The 24,901-nt window shown below is 43.0% G+C and overlaps 2 protein-coding genes across 3 annotated transcripts in view; both read left to right on the top strand.

The window, feature by feature from the left end:
- Positions 1-24,427, top strand: part of LOC120913217 (protein mono-ADP-ribosyltransferase PARP14-like) — a 77,511-nt gene extending 53,084 nt beyond the window's left edge. For both annotated transcript variants that reach the window (XM_040323016.1, XM_040323025.1), the window contains exons 8-12: positions 7,745-7,888; positions 12,319-12,378; positions 16,437-16,613; positions 17,275-17,467; positions 22,699-24,427. In XM_040323016.1, the coding sequence (XP_040178950.1) occupies positions 7,745-7,888; positions 12,319-12,378; positions 16,437-16,613; positions 17,275-17,435 (542 nt within the window). In that variant the 3' untranslated portion in view covers positions 17,436-17,467; positions 22,699-24,427. The remainder of the gene's footprint in view (positions 1-7,744; positions 7,889-12,318; positions 12,379-16,436; positions 16,614-17,274; positions 17,468-22,698) is intronic.
- Positions 497-3,201, top strand: LOC120913211. The gene is made up of 2 exons (XM_040323006.1): positions 497-1,526; positions 1,572-3,201. The coding sequence occupies exons 1-2, from the start codon at positions 900-902 to the stop codon at positions 3,066-3,068; spliced, it is 2,124 nt and encodes a 707-aa protein (XP_040178940.1). The 5' UTR covers positions 497-899; the 3' UTR covers positions 3,069-3,201.
- Positions 24,428-24,901: the final 474 nt, after the last annotated feature.

The raw sequence follows: 24,901 nt of genomic DNA, 5'->3' as shown, positions 1-24,901 counted from the left end.
CTAGCAGTTATTACATGTTATGTTATTATGTTATTTGGTATGATCCTTACCCCCCTGCTGTTCTGACTAGTTTGGTTGCTCCCACCCACCATTTCCTGCTGTAAACCCCATCTTTGCTTAGTTGCTTGAAAAGTCTGCAGAGTGTGAGAGCTGTGTAACTTCATTGGAAATTTACCTATGGAAAAGCCTCTATGTTTATATCCTTGTTACCTTGAAGCATAAAGAAGCATTGGAAAACACCTCTGGAGTCTTTATTCATTGAGTAAGCTGTCTGTTAAAGTCATCATTCAACCTGCTGCATACATCCTTACAGACTGGGTCTACAAGAAGCTTGTCACAGGTACAACCGATGCTTGAAACAGAACAGTAAATTTCCATAAGAATCCATCACACAGCTATCTCTGCAGCTTCAGAAACGTGAGTAACCACGTGTGTGTGTGTGAAGAACAAACATCCTAACACAGGAAACCATCTGCAGGCTGTGTACTGAGTTAGGCCTGTGTGTGACTCCTGCAGCCACCATTACTCTGTGTATGAAGCCAGCCTTCTACTGAATGCTCCATAACTGTTCACTGCCAGGGACTTTTGCCTTTATTGGGGAGCAATAAGTACCTTTTGAACTGCTCAAAGACTGTATCATAGCTTCATCAAGTCCCTAGGATTTATCATTGTCAAGCTGTTTTTGGTTGTGAATCCAATACCTGAATCTACTGAAATAACTGTGTATTCCTGCCTGTATAAAGTCACAGTGAGCTGAGCCATCCAGTCTGAACCAGTTGCAGCACTAGATGTCACAAATATCCAGCTCCTCAGTTCAATCTGCCTAATATCAGAAGTCACTACAGAGCTCAGCTCTGGCAGATTTGTAACAAGACACCAAAACTACAGCACTTGTCATTATGTCTGACAGAGATCCCACAGAGTCACCTGCATTTAATCAAGATAAAGCAGACTCCTTACTTTATTCTGCTCGTCCCGCTAGAGGCCCTCATCCATCCTTGAAGGCAAAAGAGGTTTATGAAGCAAGTAAGGAAGAAACATCTAGTAACCTGACTGCATTATGGCATAAGACTGTAAGTTATATAAAAACCGCTAATGAAACTAGCAACAATCCTGAGCAATTGAACACTGCTCTCTCAAGGGTTAAGAAGGCATTTGAGAATTATAAAAGACTTTCTGAAAAGTTCTATTCCCTATTGTCACATTACAGCATAGAGGAAGCCGCAGTGGAATTAAAGGACTTTACTTCTACTGACCAGCAGAGGCATAGCACATATCTTGAAGCAAAGGCACAGATAGAAGGTAGATTAGCACAGCTACATGAAACTACATCCTGTAAATCTGCTTCTTCCAGACACTCAGGAAAATCTTCTAGATCTGCCCGCTCCTATCATAAATCCTCTTCTAAGTCACTGCGGTCCTGCTCTGTAAGGTCAACACTGAGCGACCAAATAGTCAAAGCTCGCCAGAAGGTCGCAGCAGCCCAGGTTCAAGCCGCCTGCTCTGAAAGAGAAGCAGCCATCAAAGCAGAAGCTAAACGCATTCAAGCAGAAACAGAGGCTCAGCTAGAGGCTCAGCTAGAAATCCTTCAGAAGAGTAAAGAAAAGGAAGTAGCATTGACGGAATTATCCGTCTTGGAACAAGCCCTATTGGAAGAAGAAGGAGCAGCTTGTCCCAGCTTGGCTGCTTGTCAAGACCCCATTGAAAGGACCCTACAGTTCGTCTTAAGCCAGAACCACAACATCACAGTCCCACCTACAGTTGGAGATTTTTCTCATAATCATCCAGCATGTGGACCAGAAGGCAACGTGTCACAAAATCAAGCTGGTCAACTAGACACACCAGCTAACAGAGACACTCCGCAACTACCGCATGTCACAAAATCAAGTGAGTCAACCTACGCGGCTCACGTGCCACCCTATGCGAATAGAGATTACAAGGGTACAGCAAAAGACTACAGGATGAACTCTATGACCCCTGTGATACAGTTCTCTTCAACTTCAAATGCTCAGAGACATTCAGACATCAGACCCTTACCTAGATTGAACCCATCTGCAACACTTTTCGCTCAACCAACCAGCCAACTTCAGATACCAACCATGGCTCAAGTCGGCGCACCATCAGTATCCCCGGTGGCTATAAAAACTGAAAGCATCAACGCTACGGAGCTCAGCAAGAGTATGGCTCTACAAGAATTGATCACAACTGGACTGTATAGATTTGATGACCGCCCAGAGAACTACAGGAGTTGGAGATCTACATTTAAGGCGGTAATCAAGAGCTTGCCCGTTGAACCTCAAGCAGAACTCGATTTACTAATAAGGTATTCGGGGCGACAATCTTCAGAACAAGTAAAGAGACTTAAATCTGTTTACATCTATAACTTTAACGCAGGCTTTGATGCTGCCTGGGAACGTCTAGATCAAGACTATGGGAGTCCCGAAGTCATTGAATCTGCCTTATTCCAGAGACTAAACGACTTTCCTAAGATCTCTGTTAAGGACAATCATAACCTTAGAGAGTTAGGTGACCTCCTTCATGAACTTGAAATTGCTAAGTTAGATCCTAGTTTACCAGGTCTTAGCTATTTAGACACTGCTCAGGGCGTGAATCCTATTGTAGCAAGGTTGCCTAGTTATCTTCAGGGAAAGTGGACTAGTGTAGGATCAAAATATAAGTATGAACATCATGTTTCCTTCCCTCCCTTTTCTTATTTTGCAGAGTTTGTGCGGAAGGTTGCAAAATCCAAGAATGACCCAAGCTTCTTCTATCCAGATACAACCACCACTCCTTTAACCACTTCAAGGGGTATTGCCACCAACAGTAAATTCAAGGATTTAAAGTATCCTATTGCCGTGAGGAAGACAGAGGTAGCATCCAACGTCTTGGCTACAGGCATAAAGGCAAGCAATCTTAATCAACAGTGTCCTATCCATAATGCGCCACATTCGCTCTCCAAATGCCGTGCATTTAAGGACAAGCCTATTGAAGAACGCAAGTCATTTCTCAAAGAGCATAATATCTGTTTCAAGTGTTGTGCATCCTCCGATCATTTAGCAAGAGACTAAGATCACCATTAGATGTTCTCTGTGCAACAGTGCCAAACATGTGGACGCTCTTCATTCAGACCTGTTCAAAAGGAAACCTTCACCCGGCAGCAACCCCAAGCCTACAACAGATGATGGCGGGGAGAGAACTGAGCAACATACCAACCCCGTAACCTCAAGGTGTACAGAGGTATGTGGAGAAGGGCTTCATAGCAAGTCTTGTAGCAAGGTATGTCTTGTAAGGGTTTTTCCTGAAGGATGCCCACAAAATTCCATAAAAATGTATGCCATACTCGACGATCAGAGCAATCGCTCATTGGCCAGTCCAGAATTCTTTGACCTATTCAACATTCATGGAGAGGCCTGGTCCTATACCTTGCAGACATGTGCAGGAAAGATCAATACTTCTGGAAGAAGAGCCCATGGCTTCATAGTGGCATCAGAATTTGAGGACATAGAGTTTCCTCTTCCAACTCTAATCGAATGTGATCAGCTACCGAACAACAGAAAAGAAATCCCCACACCAGAGGCTGCACGTCATTACCCCCATTTAAGCCACATTGCTGACTACATTCCACTACTTAACAAGGATGTTAAGATCTTGATTCTACTAGGGAGAGACGTTCCTAGAGTCCATAAAATAAGAGAGTTATGTAACGGTCCAGACGATGCTCCTCAGGCCCAGAGACTTGATCTTGGATGGGTGATAATAGGAGAAGTCTGTTTAGATCAATCTCACAAGCTCTTGGATGTAGCTTCCTACAAAACCAATGTTGCCTATCGGTCAATGGAATGTCCATCGACTTATTATGTGAAGAAAAGACTTGAATTTAAAAACGAAGTTCCATATCAAGCACTCCAAGGTATAAACTGCAAGCTCACTTCTCAGAAGGACCTTGGTGATTCAGTGTACCAGACTACTTGCGATGACAACAAGATTGCTCCTTCAGTCGAAGACAAGGAGTTCATCAAGATTATGGATGAAGAGTTCTTCAAGGACAATTCCAACAGTTGGGTAGCTCCATTACCCTTCCGAGTACCAAGGCTTACCCTCCCTAACAATCGAGGACAAGCTTTAACCAGATTTGCTGCACTTAAAAAGACTCTCTGTAACAAACCTGAGATGCAAGAGCATTTTCTAGCATTTATGCAGAAGATTTTAGATAACCTTCACGCTGAACCAGCACCAGACCTCAAGGAAGGTGAAGAATGCTGGTACCTTCCATCCTTTGGAGTCTACCATCCTCGTAAACCGGGGCAAATCAGAATAGTCTTTGACTCAAGCGCTCAGTTCCAGGGAACCTCTTTAAATAACGTTCTTCTAACTGGTCCAAATCTAACGAACAACCTAGTAGGAGTGTTGATGCGGTTCAGGAAGGAACCAATTGCCGTGACAGTTGACGTCCAACAGATGTTCCACTGTTTCATAGTCAAAGAGGACCACAGAAATTATCTCAGGTTCTTGTGGCACCGCAACAATAACATTAATGATCAGGTGATAGATTATCGCATGAGAGTCCACGTCTTTGGAAATAGTCCATCTCCTGCCGTGGCAACTTATGGACTGAGAAGAACAGCGCAGGAAGGCGAAAAGCAATTCGGATCTGACACCAGGCAATTCATTGAGAGAGATTTTTATGTGGACGATGGCCTAAAATCCTTTTCAACACCTGAAGAAGCCGTCAATCTGATAAAAAGAGCTCAACAGCTCCTGTCGACTGCTAACTTAAGGCTCCATAAGATTGCATCTAATAGCAGTGAAGTAATGAGGTCTTTCAATCCAGAAGATCATGCTAAGGATTTGAAGGATTTGGACTTGGGAGTAGATGCCCTACCCACTCAAAGGAGTCTCGGTCTTCTCTGGAATATAACTTCAGACACATTCACCTTTCAGGTATCTGACTCCAAGAAGCCATTCACCAGACGAGGAGTCCTGTCAATTGTTAATAGCCTTTACGATCCCCTAGGCTTTGTGACTCCAGTTACCGTCCAAGGGAGATCCATACTTCGCCAGCTTACTGAGCGAGTGACAGATTGGGACGCCCCTCTGCCAGTAGACCTGCTGCCTAAATGGGAGAAACTCCATGAAAGTACTGAAAGAACTTAATATCCCACGCTGCTATTCACCCACTTCAACTTCAAGAAGTCTGAGGAAAGAGATTCACGTCTTTTGCGATGCATCTACCGAGGCTATAGCGGCTGTGGCTTATCTCAAGATCATAGATCCCTCCGGGAGATCCTATGTCGGTTTTCTACTAGGAAGAGCCAAGTTAGCTCCAAAACCTGCTCACACTATTCCAAGATTAGGATTGTGTGGCGCAACCCTAGCTGTCGAAGTCGCAGAATTCCTGCAAAATGAAATGGACTCTGAAATTGATCAGGTTAAGTACTACACCGACAGCAAGGTCGTACTTGGCTACATATGCAACAGCGTAAGGAGGTTCTATGTGTACGTGGCTAACAGGGTAGAACAAATAAGAAAAGTCAGTAGACCTGAACAATGGAACTATGTCCCAACTGGTTTGAATCCCGCAGACATTGCAACGAGGTCAGTGCCAGCAGGTGTCCTCACGCAAACCATTTGGTTTTCAGGACCCAAGTTTTTATCGGACCAGTCTTCTACAAACTCAAAAGAAGATATCGATTTCCACCTGGTGGATCCAGATACTGATCCAGAAATCCGCCCTGAAGTGATAACATTGAGTTCCAACATTTGCTCAAGAAGAAGAAACTTGGAAGCAAGACGCTTTAAACGTTTCTCTTCTTGGAAAAGATTGGTCAAGATTATAGCAAGATTGAGACATATTGCTCAGAATTTCCGCAAGCCCAATCAGACATCGTCTTGTCATGGATGGCACACTTGCAAGGAGTCACCCAATGTGTTAGAGTACGAGAACGCAGAATTGTTCGTCATACGTCTTGTGCAAGAAGAAGTCTTTGCAGAAGAGATTAAATGCTTGAGAGGAAATAGACCAGTCTCAAAGAGTAGCCCACTATTCAAACTAAATCCAATAATCGACAACGAAGGCATGCTTCGAGTCGGAAGACGACTAAATAAGTCAAACCTGCTAAAAGACCAGCAAGCTCACCGGATTCAGTGGCAGGTTGGACTTATTACAAAGGCCATCACCAGTGATGATGGAAGAGTCCGAAGTGTGGAAGTCAGGATCGTTAAGGATGGGGCTTCATAACCTTCCTGAGACCAGTCACAGAGACAGTCCTAATAATGCCTGCTTCCAAAAATTCTGATTCAGTGTTATGTGAAGGAGCCACTTAAGACATTTAATAAAGCTAGCTTATAGACTTGAGAAGGCTAGATAGCATGTTACTGTATGCAATGTTAATAATATGTAAAAGAAAACAGAGTATAGTGGTATCTCACTATACCAGGTGGGGAGTGTGCTGTCACACAGCTTTTACTGTCTAGCAGTTATTACATGTTATGTTATTATGTTATTTGGTATGATCCTTACCCCCCTGCTGTTCTGACTAGTTTGGTTGCTCCCACCCACCATTTCCTGCTCTAAACCCCATCTTTGCTTAGTTGCTTGAAAAGTCTGCAGAGTGTGAGAGCTGTGTAACTTCATTGGAAATTTACCTATGGAAAAGCCTCTATGTTTATATCCTTGTTACCTTGAAGCATAAAGAAGCATTGGAAAACACCTCTGGAGTCTTTATTCATTGAGTAAGCTGTCTGTTAGGCCGGGTACACACGGACAAACATGTATGGTGAAAGCGGTCCGTCGGACCGTTTTCACCATACATGTCTGCCAGAGGGCTTCTGTACGATGGTTGTACACACCATCGTACAGAAGTCCGCGCGTAAACAATACGCGGGGCGTGTCCGCGGTGTCGCCGCGTCGATGACGCAGTGTCGCCGCGACAATGACGCGGCGACGTGGGGGCCGCCTTTAAAATGCTTCCACGCATGCGTCGAAGTCATTCGACGCATGCGAGGGACGGCGGGCGCCTGGACATGTACGGTAGGTCTGTACTGACGACCGTACATGTCCGAGCGGGCAGAATTCCAGCGGGCTGTTTTAAAACAAGTCCAGGAATATTTGTCTGCTGGGAAAAGGCCCGGCGGGCAAATGTTTGCTGGAATTCGGCCCGCTCGCGCCCACACACGACCAAACATGTCTGCTGAAACTGGCCTGCGGGCCAGTTTCAGCAGACATGTTTGGTCGTGAGTATGGGGCCTAAAAGTCATCATTCAACCTGCTGCATACATCCTTACAGACTGGGTCTACAAGAAGCTTGTCACAGGTACAACCGATGCTTGAAACAGAACATTTAATATAGAAAAAAAAAATGCATCTGTGTAAAAACATCTACATATAAAAAAAAAAAAAAAATGAAAAGCTTTACTGACCTGTTGTGGCCAGATTTTAGTATAACCTGTAAAACTTGGGTCATATACCTGCATGTCCTCTCTAGTGAAAAGTTACATGTGCTTTTGAATTAGATTTTCAAGTCAAATCCCTCTTATGTCTATGAGTAGAAAGACTAAGGACACATATACAAGTCCTGTCAGTGCCATCAGAGAAATGTGGCGAGTCCCAATGCTGGAATGACAGTAGCAAATAATATCATTCTTACATACAGTAAATATCTGCCAACCAAAGGGAGATTAAATCTTTTGTTGGCGTCTCATTATCTTAATTTTTTTCTGTATTTACGTATGCATGTTTTTGTAGTTCCTTTTCCCAGGACACAACTCGGAGATCAAGTGCAAAAGCAAATAGGAAATCTGTCAGTATCTGCGGTTTATGAAGACATTGTGAAAGAAACTACAAATGCCATTGTTAACTCCACCAACTTTAAACGGTGGAGTAAAGGCTGTGAGTACCCTTCATCTCTCTACTATAGGATTCCATGTTGTGAAATCATAATTACTGTATTTATTGGCGTATAAGGCCCCGTACAGACGACCGAACATGTCTGCTGAAACAGGTCCGCGGACCAGTTTCAGCAGACATGTTCGGTCGTCTGTACAGCCGAGCGGACAGGATTCCAGCATACATTTGCCCGCCGGGCCTTTTTCCAGCGGGCAAATATTTCCAAACTTGTTTAGAAACAGCCCGCTGGAATCCTGTCCGCTCGGACATGTTCGGTCGTCTGTACAGACCTACCGTACATGTCCGAGCGGCCGCCATCCCTCGCATGCGTCGAATGACTTTGACGCATGCGTGGAAGCATTGACCTTCCTGCGTCGCGCACGTTGCCGCGTCATCGTCGCGGCGACGGCGCGGACACGTCACTGCGCTGTCTGTCTGCGCGGATTGCCTCTCATTTCTGTCTGATGGTGTGTACAACCATCAGACAGAAATCTCCGACCGGACATGTCCGATGAAAACGGTCCGGCGGACCGTTTTCAGCGGACTGTCCGGTCGTGTGTACAAGGCCTCACACGCACTTTTTTCCCCTTAAAATCAGGGGGAAATCGCGTGTGCATGTTATACGCTGATCCCTGCTGTCTGAGGGAAGAGGAGCGAGCGCCGCTGAATTACATAGAGCCGTGATCTCCTTCCTGTGTATCCGGCGATCCGTCATGCACAGCCACGCCTCCTGGCCCCGCATTGGACCACTGTACTGTCTATCATATGAGCAGGGGCAGGAGGCGTGGCTGTGAGTGACGGAGCGCCGAGTACACAGGAAGGAGATTGCGGCTCTATGTAATTCAGTGGCGCTCGCTCCCCCTCTTCCCTCGGAGACAGCAGGGATGATCTGACACTGAGAGGTGAGACTGCAGATGGGCACTGAACAGGTAAGGGCATTTTGGTAAATTTATAAGCTGCAGATGGGCACTAATCAGGCTGCGTGAGGAGCAATGCTGCAGATGGGCACAGATCTGGCTGTTGAGGCTGCAGATGGGCACAGATCAGGCTGCACTGAGGCTGCATATGGGCACAGATCAGGCTGCATTGATGCTCAGATACCATTATTTTGCTTCAAAGTGATTTATTAAAAAAAAAAAAAAATAATTTTCCTGAAACTTCCCTCTCAAATTGGGGTGCGTGTTATACGCCGATAAATACGGTAATAATAGTTTAACAGTTAGTAGTGTTTTTGTATATATAGGGCCAGATTCACATAGGTTAGCGGATCTTTAGATCCGCGCAACCTATCTGATTTAAGATCCGCCGCCGCAAGTTTTTGAGGCAAGTGGGTAATTCACAAAGCACTTAGCTCTAAACTTGCGGCGGCGTATCGTAAATCCCCCGGCAGAATTCAAATTCCACGGCTAGGGGGAGTGTACTATACAAATCAGGCGCGCTCCCGCGCCAGTGGAACAGCGCATGCGATGTCCGCAAATTTACCCAGCGTGCATTGCGCTAAATGACGTCGCAAGGACGTCATTGGTTTCGACGTGAACGTAAATGGCATCCAGCCCCATTCACGGACGAGTTACGCAAACGACGTAAAATCTTCAAATCGCGACGCGGGAACAACGGCCATACTTAACATTGGCTGCGCCTCATAGACCCAGGGGTAACTATCCGCCGGAAAAAGCCAAACGCAAACGACGTAAAAAAAAAGCGCCGGGCGGTCGTTCGTTTCTGAATCGGCGTATCTCCTCATTTGCATTGCGTAAATAAACCAAAACGCCACCTAGTGGCCGGCCTGGGATTGCAGCCTAAGATCCGACGGTGTAACGCAGTTACAGCTGTCGGATCTTAGGCATATCTATGCGTAACTGATTCTATGAATCAGTCGCATAGATACGACCAACGGAAATCAGAGATACTACGGTGTATCAGGAGATACACCGTCGTATCTCTTTGTGAATCTGGCCCGTTATCTTTAAGTACAACATCTATGACATTTATGTATGACAGTCTAAACAAGCACCAAATCCAAATGTGATGCATAAGCCTTATAAAAAAACAAATCCCTTCCTTTACTTTTCCCTGACTGAGCCAAATCTGCCCTTCAGTTGTGTCTCGCAGTCTTTCCCCTCCCAGACACTACAGCTCATAGTAGGAAGGTTTCAGCAACAGAGGTAATTTTGTCAATTCAGAAAACAGTAAGCAGACCAATGGTGAGGCAGAGTTCAGGGGTCAGTAGGAAATGATGCAGAGGAAAGATTTTTTTTTTTTAACAAAAAGTACTTAAAGGGGGTGATTAAACAGAATCTGTGCCTAGTCGTAGTATACACGGCACACATATACCACAGTTCTTGTACACACAAATTACTCCTACTTACTATACTATGTCATATACCCATAAACCCCAAAATGAAGGATCAGTTCTAAACATTTTAATGTTTAATATGCTTTTCTGCATACCAAAAGTGCAGAGTCCCCCCTCTACAGCAGAGTCCTCGGGGACTCCTCAGGGTCCCCGGAGTCGCCCCCCCTTACATCAGTCTCCAGAGTCCTCCCTAACATCAGGATCCCCTAGGGTTCCCCCCCCTTTATGTCAGGGTCCCCAGAGTCATTCTCCCTTATATTGGGGTCCCAAAAGCCACCCCTTACCTTAAATCAGGGTCTCAGGAGTCATCAAAGTTCCCATAGTCCCTGCTTCCCCTTTTCATCAGGGACTTTAGAGTCCCCCCTCCAAACATGAGGGTCCCAAGGGTTCCTCCTCCTTACTTCAGGGTCCCCAGAGCCCCCCTTCCTTACACTGGGGGTCATTCCCTCTTACATCAGGGTCCCCAGAGTCGTCCCCTAACATCAGGGTCTCTACAGTCACCACCCTTATATCAGGGTCCCCAGAGTCACCCTCTCCTATCAGGGTCCCCAGATCAAAGGGCTGTAGAATGGTACATAATGTGTAATAAGGAGTATCTGCGGGCAACAGTGAAGCAAGCTTGGGGTGGCATTTCTGCAAATTAAGTTGGAGATTTGGTCAGGATCAATGGTGTCCTTAGTGCTGGGGAAAATGCAAAAACAATCTTGTGTGCAAATATTAATAAATAGACTATTGATGTCTATGAACAAAAATTCTGTAGTTTCCAATAATATGTCTTTAACTTTCATTATTTCTCAAATAAACTCTGTTTAACCACTTAAAGACTGGCAAGATTTGCCCTCTCAATGACCAGGCCATTTTTTGCGATACGGCACTGCATCACTTTAACTGACAATTGCGCAGTCATGTGACGTTATACACAAAACAAAATGTATGTCCTTTTTTCCCACAAATAGAGCTTTCTTTTGGTGGTATTTGATCACCGCTGCAGTTTTTATTTCTGCATAATAAACAAAAAAGGAGTGACAATTTTGACCCCCCCCCCAAATAAAAAGTCTTTGGCCTCGTACAGACGAGCGGACCTGTCCGATGAAAACCGTCCGCGGACCGTTTTCATCGGACATGTCTGCTAGCAGATTTTGGTCTGATGGTTGTATACACCATCAAACCAAAATCCCCGCGGACAGAATACGCGGTGATGTGGCGGCGACGATGTGGCGGCGACCCGGAAGTTCAATGCTTCCACGCATGCGTCGAATCACTTCGAGTCGTACTGACCATCGGACATGTCCGGCGGAAAGGCTTCCAGCGGACATGTTTCTTAGCATGCTAAGAAACATTTGTCCGCTGGAAACCTGTCCGGTCGGCCGGAAAATTGTCCGGTCGGCCCTACACACGACCGAACATGTCTGCTGAAACTGGTCCGACGGACCAGTTTCAGCGGACATGTTTGGTCGTGTGTACGAGGCCTTAATCAGTTTTCGCCATTATGTATTCTTCTACATATTTTTGGTAAAAAATGTAGGCATTTTTATTATTATTATTTTTTACTAGTAATAATGCCGATCAGCAATTTTTTGCGGGACTTTGACATTGTGGTTGACTAACCCAAATTTTTTTTTGGACCATTAACATTCATAGTGATCAGAGCTAAAAATAGCTACTGATTACTGTATAAATGTCACTGGCAGGCAAGGGGTTAACACTAGGGGAAGATCAAGGGGTTAAGTGTTCCCCAGGGAGGTGTTTCTAACTGTGGGGGAAGTGTACTAACTGGATTAGGAGGGAGATCCTGTTCCTGATCACTAGGAACAGCAATTCTCTCTCCACTCCCCTGTCAGAACGGGGATCAGCTTTGTTTACATGTACAGATGGCCGTTCTGGCTCTTTAAGGAGCCCCCTAGAGTTCTTAAAGCGCCCGTCGTACACCTATGGCGATTCGTGCAGCCGTATAATGATGGCAGGTGGTCGGCAAGCAGTCAACCTCATCATCATCATCAAAAGTCATGTTTTAATGTTAATGTTCCTGTTTACTGTATCAATAATTCCCCTTGTGTACATGACTTGTCTTCTACAGCTGTTGCGCATTCTATATTTTCTGTAACTGGACAAGAAGTTATTCGGGAAGCTCAGCGTGGTGAGTGTAACGTTTTTTTTTTTTATGCTTTGTATGTGTCCCAGCGTATCTAGTAAATGTATAATATAGAAAAATTATTAAAAGATAATTCCACACAAATCCACAAGTGAGGATTGGTACAGGGAGTGTAGTGTGTCAATTGTACTCTTTTTATACTGTACATCCACCACCCCAGTTGACTTGTTTCGCAAAAGTATTTTCTACTTATTGTTTTGTGTTGAATATCCATTAATGTGAAAAGGATGGCTGCTCCTGTTTTGAAATGTATTTTACATTAAATTTCAGATCTTTGTCAGCCATAGTAAAATATGCCTTAGCAACCAAATGTGACGCCAGCATTGTTTTAAGTAATTTTCATAATGAAATGTAACTGTTCCTTGACAGCAAGTAAAGCCCAACTCCAAAGATTGTTTTTTTTTTAAGAAGAAGACTCATTATGGGGAGATTACCTCTCTTTCTGTCTTTGTAATGCCTGTACAAAAAATGGAAGGTGTGAGTACAGCCAGCCATAAAAACATTAGAAGTTTTAATTCTTTCTCAATTACGGTTTATGGTCTGTGTTAATGTTGAAGTGATACTTCATAATTTCCCGCCTTGACAGGAAGTGGAACTCTTAACAGGAACACATATGGCAGTAATAACTAATCAATGTTCTAACTCTTTTCTTGTGAATTCAAATTGAAATAATCCTATGCATTAAGGTGAAAAAAACATCTGACAATTACCGGGAACCCCCAGCCCCCTGTTTTACTTACCTGAGCCCTGGAAAGTCCTGAAAGTCAAGAATGCGCTGGATCTTTGCCCGGGGTTCTCAACTCTTCATTGGATAGATTGATAGCAGTGCAGCAATTGGCTCCCGCTGCTGTCAATCAAATCCAATGATGCGGGCGCCAGGGGGCGGGGCCAAGTCCTGCACTCGGTGGCTATGGAAGCCGAATGCAGAACTCAGGAGCGTGCCCACAAGGTAACCCCCTTGGGAGAGCACTTCCCAGAGTGGGTTACCTGAAGCAGGGAGAAGCCGAGAAAGCTGCTGAGGGACCCCAGAAAACGGCGTTCGGAGGCTACTTTGTGCAAAACAAGCTGCACAGTGGAGGCAAGTATGACATGTTTGTTAGTTAAAGTGATTGTAAAGGTTCAATATTTTTTTTTTAAGTTCTACCACTTCAAGTGGCTGGTGAAAAAGTTCACACATCACTCTCAGATAAAAAAAGAATGCTTTTAACTGTGTCTTACCTGCAGACAGTGCTGTTTTTTGGCCCAAGACAAGAAGACCCAGGCCTAGGGCGGCACTTTTTTGCCCCCGCATGAAAAAAAAAAACCCTCCTCTCGAATCAGCTCATTCACTGCTGGGGTTGAAGGCTGCAGTGTTCGGAGAGCGTCTCTCTCATGGAGCGTATGACAGTTCACTACCCCCCCTCCCTTCTGCACAGATAGGAGAGCAGAGAGAGAGAGAGCTGGTCAGTTTCTCCACATCAGGGCCAGTCAGATTGTGGCTTCAGTAGGGGACCTAGCTACATTGTGTAAATCCTGGAGTGGGTAAGAGTAAGATACCAATCCTCCTCACTGTCTCTATCAGCAAATATAATGCCGCTTTTCTGTTCTTCCTACTTTCCCTGTTATCTGAAATAGGGACTCTCTGGTAATTAACCTTCTGTGTCCCTGGATGCTAGCAGAGGACTGTACGTATCTACTCTGCTTCAATGTACACTGCTGCCCCCTAAATGATTAACCCCCTAAATGATTAACCCCCTAAATGATTTAATATCTAAAAGCTGGTGCTTAGTTTCTGCTTGTATATGTGGTTAACCTTTCATGGCTACCTGTGGCTAATGCTGCCTTCTAACCAGTGGTGGAACTATCAGGGTTGGAGAAGTCGCACTTGTGACTGGGCCCTGGAGTTCCGCCACTGTTGGGGATCTCACCCCCTGCTACTACTCATTTGGGTTAACTTCTCACACTGAGGTCCGCTTTATAATTTAAGGCATTTGTGAATTGTATTTTTATTCTGCTTTTTATGTGCTTCTATAGCCATTATCATTCTTTGTGACCTAGCTACATATTTTTCAACTCAAGGCCTGGTAGCCTGACTTTCTCCTTTAAAGTTTTCTAATAAAAAGAAAATGAAATTTAGATCAATCAGGACATGGACTTTTTAGGCACCAATCATACAAAATAAGCTTTCGTGTCTTCCATTTCTGCAGAGTGACTTTGCCGATGGGTCACTGCAGCAATACTTTCCATGTTTTAGGGAATTCTTCTTTTGAGCTCATTAATGATTTTACGTCATGATTGTGACGTAATTTTGGCAGGACAACCAAACGTCTCAGGCTTAGCAGCATAGCTCTGATCGTGGTCCCTGAGGTTTTTATCCTGGCTAAATAATTTTCTTTAGACCAGACTTCACCATGGACATTTTTTCTCGTGTGGTCTTTAAAAGATGATTTTGTGCATGCATTTGGGCCAAAGTAAATCTTTGTTTTGGTACCTTGATTTCTGCTCTCGTAACTTCAATACATGAACATTTATCAGATAGCACTGGTCCTAACAGGCTAGTTTATATCCAAACTGTGTACTGTAATAAGCCCCTTGGTTACATAACAACCATTATATCACCCGGGGCCTTCAGGGTTGGAAATCAGAAATAGTAGGTGACCTCTTGTTTCACCTGCATGTCGTTTTGTAGAAGTAGGTGTTTGGTCTAAAAAGGGGACACAAGGCAGAATTATGGGGACAGAAAAACCATACAAAATATTATATGGACATAGTCGGCAAAATTAAATGATAGTCTTCAAGCAAGCAAATACAGCAGCTTTAATACATTTTGAAACGTGTGTTGAGAGGACACAGATACTAGAAAAGTCAGTGTTTTCATATATGATGATGATGATGATGATGATGATGATGATGATGATGACGTATTTTGTTTTAATATGGTTAGATGAACTTGTGTTCATGTTTTGAATACTTTTGTCACAAATGTAAAAACTGTAATCTTATTGATAATTTAAGTGAGGTGTACTAATCCTGAGTGCAGAAATTAAAGTTCCAGTTTATGCAATGATGCTTGCAAAATATTAAATGCACAATTAAGGCCTCATGCACACTGGATGTTATAAAAACGCCAGTAGCTTTGCAGTGAGTTTTTCCATGTTTTTCAGCGTTTTTTGCAATAGGGTTCTTTTAGCGTTTTTAATCGTTTTTTTTTTCCAATGTGATCAAAACACTAAACGCTGGTGAGCGTCATGAAAAAACTAATACAAAAAAACAATCCATATATAGCTGGATGCACATTTTTAGTTTCGATAGGAATTTTAATTTTGTATGAATTACCGTATTTATCGGCGTATACTGCGCACTTTTTTGCCCTTAAAATCAGGCCAAAATCGTGGGTGCGCGATATACGCTGATACCCGCGCTGTGTTTCAACCACTCCGCCGACATATACCGAGCGCAGTACACTCGGGTATAGCCGGGCAGGCTCGGCTCCGCTCGCGGTCACGTCCTGTACGTCCTTTACGCGAGAGGAGCCGAGCCTGCCCGAGTATACCCGAGTGTACTGCGCTCGGTATATGTCGGCGGAGTGGTTCAAACACAGCGCGGGAAGCGGGGATCGGCTGAAAAACACAGCGGGGAGGACACCACGATGGCCGCAGAAGGACGCCGGACCGGACAAGGCCGCCGATGGTCGCCGGGCAAGACACCGACGAGGGGCATCCAAACTGTAAGTATTTCTTTTTTTTCCAGGAATTTTCCTTCTAGGTTGGGGGTGCGCACTATACGCACAGGCGCGTTATATGAAGATAAATACGGTATATGATTTTTCACTAAGGCTTTTTCTATGCACATTAGGCATTTATTGTGGTAATGGAGTATTGGTGAGATTTAATGCTACACTTACTTAAAGTTGCAGATTTCTACTTTAAGTCTAACATTTTTAAGGAAAAATATTAAATGTTTTGTTGGAATAAACACAGAAAGAAAAATAGCTGGGCAGGCCATATGCTTCTTTGGTTACCATTACTCTGTGAATAGTTACTGAAAACGTTGTTTCTTCTCAGGTCACAAATCTGGAAAAAAAGTTGTCATGACCAATTCTGCTAATCTAAAATGCCACTGGATTTTACATTGCAACTGTGAGGGTAATATTGAAACACTCAAACATCTCTTGGATGACCTATTTAAATTATGTGATGAAACGGGACTAAAATCTTTATCACTTCCTGCAATAGGAACAGGTATGGCTTTTATCAGGCTGGCTCACGTCTAACAGTGGAAAATATGAGTCTGAGTTACTAAAGTAGTTGAGCGGTTACACACAATTGTGTGAATACAAATTCCTGTTTGTTCATTTCATCTGCACCGATGACTGGATAATTTGAGGAATTTTTTTTGTAAGAAAGATTGTTTAGAAGTTAGATTTTGTCCGCTTGTGTCCATAATAGGCCATAAGTAAGTCGCAGGATATTAGTTTGCTTGTAGAACACTTTTACAGGGACTGCTTTTCTTGTCATGCCTGTATGAATAATGTAGGGCTTCTGATAACATGGCATTTGCTTGTGAAAGTCTACTGAATAGTGTTTGCACAAATATATTTGGGGGAACACTGAAGAAAAATACTATGTGAAATTGTTGTATTAATTCATTTAGAATGTTCTTTCTATCTGCAGATATTTTCATTGTTTTCTGGTGCTATCTGCAGTTTCTAATCCCTATAGACATAGAAGTAATTTAGCACAGAATGTCACTGAATTCACTTACAATACCAGCTGTATAGACTTTTTGTGTCTATTGTATAAAGTTTTACCCGGGAAAATTGTGGCGTTACTACCTACTTTTTAATGTAAATTTATTACAGGCTTACTGTGATTTTGTATGTTTCATTTTTTTTTTACTCAGGAGAATGCATGTTACCCCCGAAGCGTGTTGCTGAAACTATGATTGAAGCCATATGTTCTTTAGCCAGAAAACAGAACCACTGCCTATTAAATGTTCGCCTGGTTGCATTCACCCCATTTATTTACCATATTTTCTGCACTGAACTTCAGAGGCTTTTCTGAGGAATGAATATAAATGAAGTACCATATGTACGGTATGTAAACAAAATGAACAGTAATCAGTAATCCGTGGCAGTCATTGTCTGCGATTGTGTTATTCATACCTATTTTTACCACTACTGGTAAAAAATTAAATTGAAAGCGGTGCATCCTAAAGATGCTTCAATTCCGACATCAATAGTTAATTAACACTGCAATGTACCAGCTGCAGTGTGAGGTTTCTTGGTTCAGTCTTTGAATAAACGAGTGGTCGAGGGCCTAAGTGAAAGATTTATTAAAAATGCACGCTCTTATAACTGTGAAATATATTTACATTACAATTGTATTTAACCAGTTTTCAATTGGGCATGCTACACACACACACCAGAAAAAAACCTAAATTAAGTACCCAGGGTGTTTGCTGTATGCACTGTCATTCTGCCCTGCTGCCAACTCCCCTTTTTTTAGCATTTACCAGCAATGCAAATATTATTTTGATAGCTGGGATTTGTGTGAATACAGCAGCTATAACAGCAGTTGCTGTAGACAATCCGACCTCCTGACACAGTATTTTATTAACAGTTTTGAATTTACATTGTTTTATCTGCAGATAAAAAGAATGAGCTTTAGACCCGGTTCACACAGGGGTGGCACGACTTTGGGGGCGACTCGGCAAGGCGATCTCAAAACGACTTCAGAGGCGACTTGCAAAATTACTTCTGTATTGAAGTCAATGCAAGTTGCCCAGAGTCGCCCCCAAAGTCGTGCAAGAACTTTTTTCTAAGTCGGAGCAACTTGAGTCGCTCCTATTAGAATGGTTTAATTGAACAGAGCGGAGCACGACTTGTCAGGCGGGCACTTAGACAGAACACCAGCCATACATGGATTGTAATTCGTCTGGTTCCGCAGGGACCTGCTGAATTTCAATCCATTGATGGGCAGTGAGGTTCCACAGAATCTACCGATCAACTTCTGTACAACCGCCTTGTTGGATTTTCCTCACCCAATCAGCTCTGCAGGCTACATATGTATTATTTTGCTGTCTTATGTAATGACAAAGTTATTGCCGAAAAACAGGCCCATAGCAAAAATGAAAAACATGTGCTGTTTTTTTTGCTGGAAAGTACTCATAATTTATATTACATATTACTTTTCTACAAAAAATAAATAAAAAATAAATAAAATGGTTCCATCTGTAGTTACATGGGGCCAGATTCATAAAGATCCGCGGCGGCGTAACGTATCGTCTTTACGTTACACCGCCGCAAGTTTTCCTTCGTAAGTGCTTGATTCACAAAGCACTTGAGTGTAAACTTGCGGCGGAGTAACGTAAAGACGTCCGGCGCAAGCCCGCCTAATTCAAATGGGGCGGGGACCATTTAAATTAGGTGCGTTCCCGCGCCGAACGTACTGCGCATGCTCCGTTTTGAAATTTCCCACCGTGCTTTGCGCGAAATGATGTCGCCCGATGTAATGTTTTGAATGGCGACGTGCGTAACGTACTTTCGTATTCCCGGACGACTTACGCAAAAAAAATAAAAAATTGAAATTCGATGCGGGAACGACGGCCATACTTTAACATGGCTCGTCTAAAGTTAAGCCATGAAAAAGCAGGCCTAACTTTGCGACGGGAAAAACCGACTAGCGACGACGTAACGAACGCACGTACCTTCGTGGATCGCCGTAAAAGCTAATTTGCATACCCGATGCTGGAAAACAACGCAAACTCCACCCAGCGGCGGCCGAAGTATTGCATCCTAAGATCCGACAGTGTAAGTTAATTACACCTGTCGGATCTTAGGACTATCTATGCGTAACTGATTCTATGAATCAGCCGCATAGATACACTCAGAGATACGACGGCGTATCAGGAGATACGCCGTCGTATCTCTTTTGTGAATCTGGCCCATGGTCTCTAGGAAAGAAGAACCAAGATAATGCTGCTCCAGGTGAGTGACTGCTTTGTGTTGTGAGCATAGCTCAAGGGTGCTGCACAGCTTGTCTGTCAGGCTCAGCGTCTCTAAGACCACCAGACACGTAGCTACATCAAGGAACAGAGACCAGGTGTGGCTGATCAGAACCTGCTGGCTTCTGGGAGAAACCTGCAGGTGGACACTGGAACTGCAGCCATCTGCAAAGTGAACCCCAGTGCCACCAGCAGGTGAACTCAACCCTGACATTGTCTTGCAAAGCCAAGTAAAGATGCAAAGATTTGGAATTTGTATCTTAAGGAAAAGACATATCGCAATTAGCCACCAATAAGGCCCCGGGTTCAGACGGCCTACCACTTGAATTCTGTGCTACCTATACCAATATTGTGCTCCCGCAACTGCAATCCTTTTACACAAATTTTTGACACCTCCATTCTACCCTCCACTATGCGTGAAGCCATAATCATTGTTCTCCCGAAACCCAATAAGGCCCCTTTGCTTACAAAATCTTATTGTCCCATATCTTTATTGCAAGTAGACATCAAAATTCTAGTGAAGGTCTTGGCTTCCCAGCTAAACCAAGTTATATTATCTCTAGTTAATTTGGACCAAACAGGCCTTATGCCCGGTAAAAATACCGCAATCAACATTATGCGGTTAATCATGAACATCCAAGCTTCACAGACTATTTGCACTAGATTGGTGGTGGTGCTAGATGCCGCCAAGGCATTTGTTTAGTTGAGTGGGGCTACCTCTGGGAGTGCCTGATGAGGTGCGGGTTTGGTCCCCAATTTTTTGAGTGGGTGCAGCTACTATATCAACTACCCATAGCTAGAGTTTTGGTGAATGGCTGGGTATCGGACTCCTTTCCTCTCAGTTGAGACACATGGCAGGGCTGCCCCCTCCCCCCATTATTGTATGCCCTGGCTATTTATCTTAGGTCTCACCCAGGTGTGCACGACCACCGGTCAGCCACTTGTTGGAAATTGTGAGCATGTATGCGGATGATAGTATTCTTTACTTAGAGGATTCAGGATTCAGGACCTTCCCTTATTTTTTCAACCAACTGGGTGCCCACTTTGGCCTACAGATCAACTGGGACAAATCCCAGCTTCTCCCTCTAAAACACTTTCCACCAACTGCAGAATAGGCCAACCTGCCTCTACCCGTGTGGCCTTACTTTGATATCTTGAGGTACAGGTCTCTCGATTTCTCAGAGATTATGTCCCGTTAAATATTAAACCTTTGTTTACCCTAACTAAGCAAAAACTAAAATCTAGGCAAAGCTTCCACTAGGAGCCATGGGAGAATCAACTTAATTAAAATAATTTTATTACCTAAACTATTGTATGTCCTTTGGCACTGCCCTGTCTATTTACCCCTGACACTTTTTAAGACCCTGGACTCTATTCTAAACACTTTAGTCTGGGGCAATAGTAAGCATAAATAACCATGGTTGATTTTGAAAAGCCCAGCACAGCAAACCTACCTGCCTTTAATCTATATTCTCTTTCTGCCTAGCTATCCCATTTATATCATTTTAAAAAACTGACCTTGAGAGGTACCGAACATTAGTCTGTGAGCATCCATTTCATCCAACCCATACAATCAATTTTTCCGGGGGCTAGAGGTGTTAATCATCAGTATGTTCATGATAGTATTTTATTTCACCACCAAAGCATTTTGGAGATAGCTCTGTCCAGACTTGGCAACCCGCCCTCTCACAGTCACACTCCATTATGGTATGCCATCTACCAGAAGTACTTTCAGTCCTGGACATGGTTCCTTGAGCCTCCTATGGTATAATCTACGTATATCAGATGTTTACAGTTTCAGGACTTAAATTTTTTTCTGAACTGCAAGCAGAATTCACCTTTCCTAACACAATGTTTTGCTCTATATAGCTTTGGAATGCTCTGCAAGCTCAGTTCCCAGATGCAACTCCCTCTTACACTCGTTTGACAGAGGTACTGCTGGGCACTGACCCAGCAAAACTGATTTTAACATTTTACAATATTTTACTGACCCCTTCTGCAACTAAGCTAGCCTACCGAGCCAAAATGAAGTGGGACTCAGACTTGGGTGCAGGTGAAGAGGCAGATTGAGAGTAAATGTCAGATAATTACACGCTAGTTTCCCCCCCAAGGTTTCTAATCATTTAACTCAGATGTACATACTACACATGGCTTACCTGACTCCAGTTCATGTTTGCTACTATAAACCCCCTCATAATCCCATTGTTTGCAACATGTGGGCACTTTTTTCACCTTACAGTATTTGGTCTTGTCCGATTGTACAAACCTAATGTCCAGTTCCTGCATGACCACATGCTTCCCCTTGTCATTTGACCCCCAAACCCATGGTATAATTCCTGACTCTGGTTTTGACAAATTATTGAATATATTTTTGCATGAAACACTTTTTATAGTTCGCAAAGTGCTAGCACGAAACTGAATGCAGGCCACCTCTCCAACATTTGAAACATGGGTACGTGAGGTAAATTCTACGCTCATGCTCCCTTAACAAAAACGAATTTACATACATAGAGACTGTCCAGCTAGATACAATAGTGTGGGATAGATGGTTGGCACAACCTGCTACATGTATATGAGACAACTATTATGTATTTTGCCAATTGAATATGATTGACCTTTGTCTTTGTGTGCAAGTCCTCCTCCTCCATTGTCCAAATGTTGACATGTGTCTGCTGTAATGGTGTGATATCATTTTCTGTTCTTTACTGGCTCTTAGGGCCACACAAAATGTTTGGTTTTACTTATTAAGTAATGTTGTATTTACTCCTTCTTTACAACTTAATGAAACAGTTTTTTTAAGTGTAAAAAAGAAATCCAACCCATACAATCTATAAAATGTTAAAAACCAAAAGTTTAAACCTGACACACAGCCTGATTGTTGGGATATACACATGAAAATAAATTAAACAGGCATGTAAGGTAAGTACATTTTTATATATAAATTCAGAAATGGCTGCTGTCTCTTGTCCGTTTGTTTAGCATTAAAACATCCAGGAGTGTCAGATGCCTGTGTCATCCACTGCAAGCCACGGCTCCATTCTCCAGCCCTTATATTATGTGTCCTGTAATGATGTGGAGCTTTAAGCATGGAACCACAATGTGTGGTGGGGATACAGGCATCCAAATCTCCTGGGTGCTCTTTGGAATGCCAAAGACACTGATAGGTTTTCGGAAGAAAGGTAAAAAGTCACAAGCTGCTGGACAGGTAAGTATATTACATCTTCACTTACATGGAACTTCATCCTGGATATTTGTTTTAGGATGATAAGGTTGCATTTTTGTAATTTATTACATTATGACGGTTTCTCCTTTTCCTTTCAGATCAAATGATACCTAAAGCATGGATTTATTTTGCTAGAAAACTCCAAAGGTTGATGAAGAATATGTTTGGACTGTGGGTTTCAGAAATGCCTGTGAGGAACACAAATCATGTGTGTCATTCTGCAATATTAAGCTGTATGCAACATCAGTGGTTAAATACGCTCTCAACAACGCAAAAAGTGATAAAATTATCCACAGCACCATCTGCTTTGAGGATATAACATCTTTAGATCCACTGGAACTTTGTTGTTGTGTTGGGGCTGTGATAGCGTATATGAAAAGATATGTCAAAATTATTAACGTATGTCTAAACCCCAAAACAAAAATGTAATAATTGAAGCTTACCAGCCCTTAGATGTGGTGGTTGTTTTTAGTTTGAATTTTTTCAGGCTACAAACATTTTTAGCAGGTACAATAAAAATAACAATCACTTTAAGTCATTAGAGCAGCCTATGTTGACACACTGCTCCACCATAGATACTGGAGGAGATAACATTGCCGTCCTAGGACAGGAAGTGTTATTCACAGTAATAAATCCACTAATACTTGGGGCATGGCATTATTACAACACCATATTTTTATATATGCAAATAATATCAAACCTAATACAGATAAACGAAAATCCATCAAAACAAATCCAATTGTAGTACAATGTAACAAAGCAACATTTTAAATCAACTAAAATACTTTTCTGTTGAACCAGCATTTGGAATATCGTTTATCGACAATCATTGGATCTGCAGGGACTGTATTAATATTTCTATATTTGTAAACCCTATCCACGAGCCTTGTCAGCAACTGAGTGTAGACCTACTTTCAGTGCTTACAGTATAATGCTGGGAAAAATACAGGTGGTGTTCTGTGCAGAAAAAAACATAATGGCCTCCAAATGCTTGACCCTATATATCATCCACCTTCTAGATTTCCAGGGCATATACATATACAGCTGGAATGGTACCAATAGGATGTTCTTGCCCAGGAGAGGGCAGGGGCCTCTAATGCTAGAACAGTCACCCAGCTGAGACTGGTGGCCATTCAAATAATGTATGACTATGCATGTGCCTGTGCAAACACCAACAGTGCTAGTCCTTAACAAGAATAGTACAAAGACACTACAGCCAGGACAGTCTTGTCCTACCCCATACTTGAAAGCAAGCATCACATCTAGCACCGATCAGAGGTTAGCAGCCTAAACAGAAGAGCCAGCTTGTAACCTGAAAGCAATAACAGGAATCCCACAGGACTGGATTGCAGCACAAGCCATGAAGACAGGTTAATCCAAACACATGGATCTAGATGGCTCAACTGTAAAACACCAAGGCCAGCACACCCTGATGCACATGGTCTTGGAATTCTCAGTATTATCAAGTGAGAATAAAAGGGAAAAATCCTAAAAAAGAGAAAACTATTGTAGCCATCAAATCTACGAACTGGTATACTATTTTGTTTGGGTTTAGTTATGTTTTAAATGACCACTGGATGTAAAGACAGAATCAAAGTAATAAAATCCACTTTTGGAGCACTCTGATGAACACTTTAGAAGAGGAGAGGGAGCGTAAATGACCCATGGACCATCTATACTACTGTGAATCAAACACTTTTGGCTTTCTTACTTTTACATATTTTTTTTTTGTTTTCAATGTTTTTATTGAAATGTTATATGTATAAAGATACAATATATCACATCAGATATTATAATAAAATAAGATACAAACATATAATCTTTAAATTGTCTTGGTCGTATCATGAAGTCATCGTATTAGGTTATAACTTTGACTAAAGATATAGGGCCAGATTCAGGTAGCTTGGCGTATCGTTGAGCGGGCGTAGCGCATCTCATATGCGCTACGCCGACGTAACTTTGAGAGGCAAGCTGAGTATTCACAAAGCACTTGCTCCCATATTTACGCCAGCGTAACGTAAATAGGCCGGCGTAAGCCCGCCTAATTCAAAGTAGGCAGGTAGTGGGCGTGTTGTATTAAAATGAATCGTGACCCCATGTAAATGAATGGCCGTACGAACGGCGCATGTGCGCGCATGCTCAGAATCACGTCGCATATCCTCCCTAAGATACGACGGCTCAATGCGTACGACGTGAACGTAACCTACGCCCAGCCCCATTCACATTCGACTTACGCAAACGACGTAAAATACAACGCTGTTCCCGCGCCCATACCTTAACATGACTTACCCCTGCTTTAGG

This window comes from Rana temporaria, chromosome 1, assembly GCF_905171775.1.
Source record: "Rana temporaria chromosome 1, aRanTem1.1, whole genome shotgun sequence".
Lineage (NCBI taxonomy): Eukaryota > Metazoa > Chordata > Amphibia > Anura > Ranidae > Rana > Rana temporaria.
The sequence above is the reverse complement of the archived record's forward strand: the minus strand, read 5'-3'. Positions and strand labels throughout refer to the sequence as shown.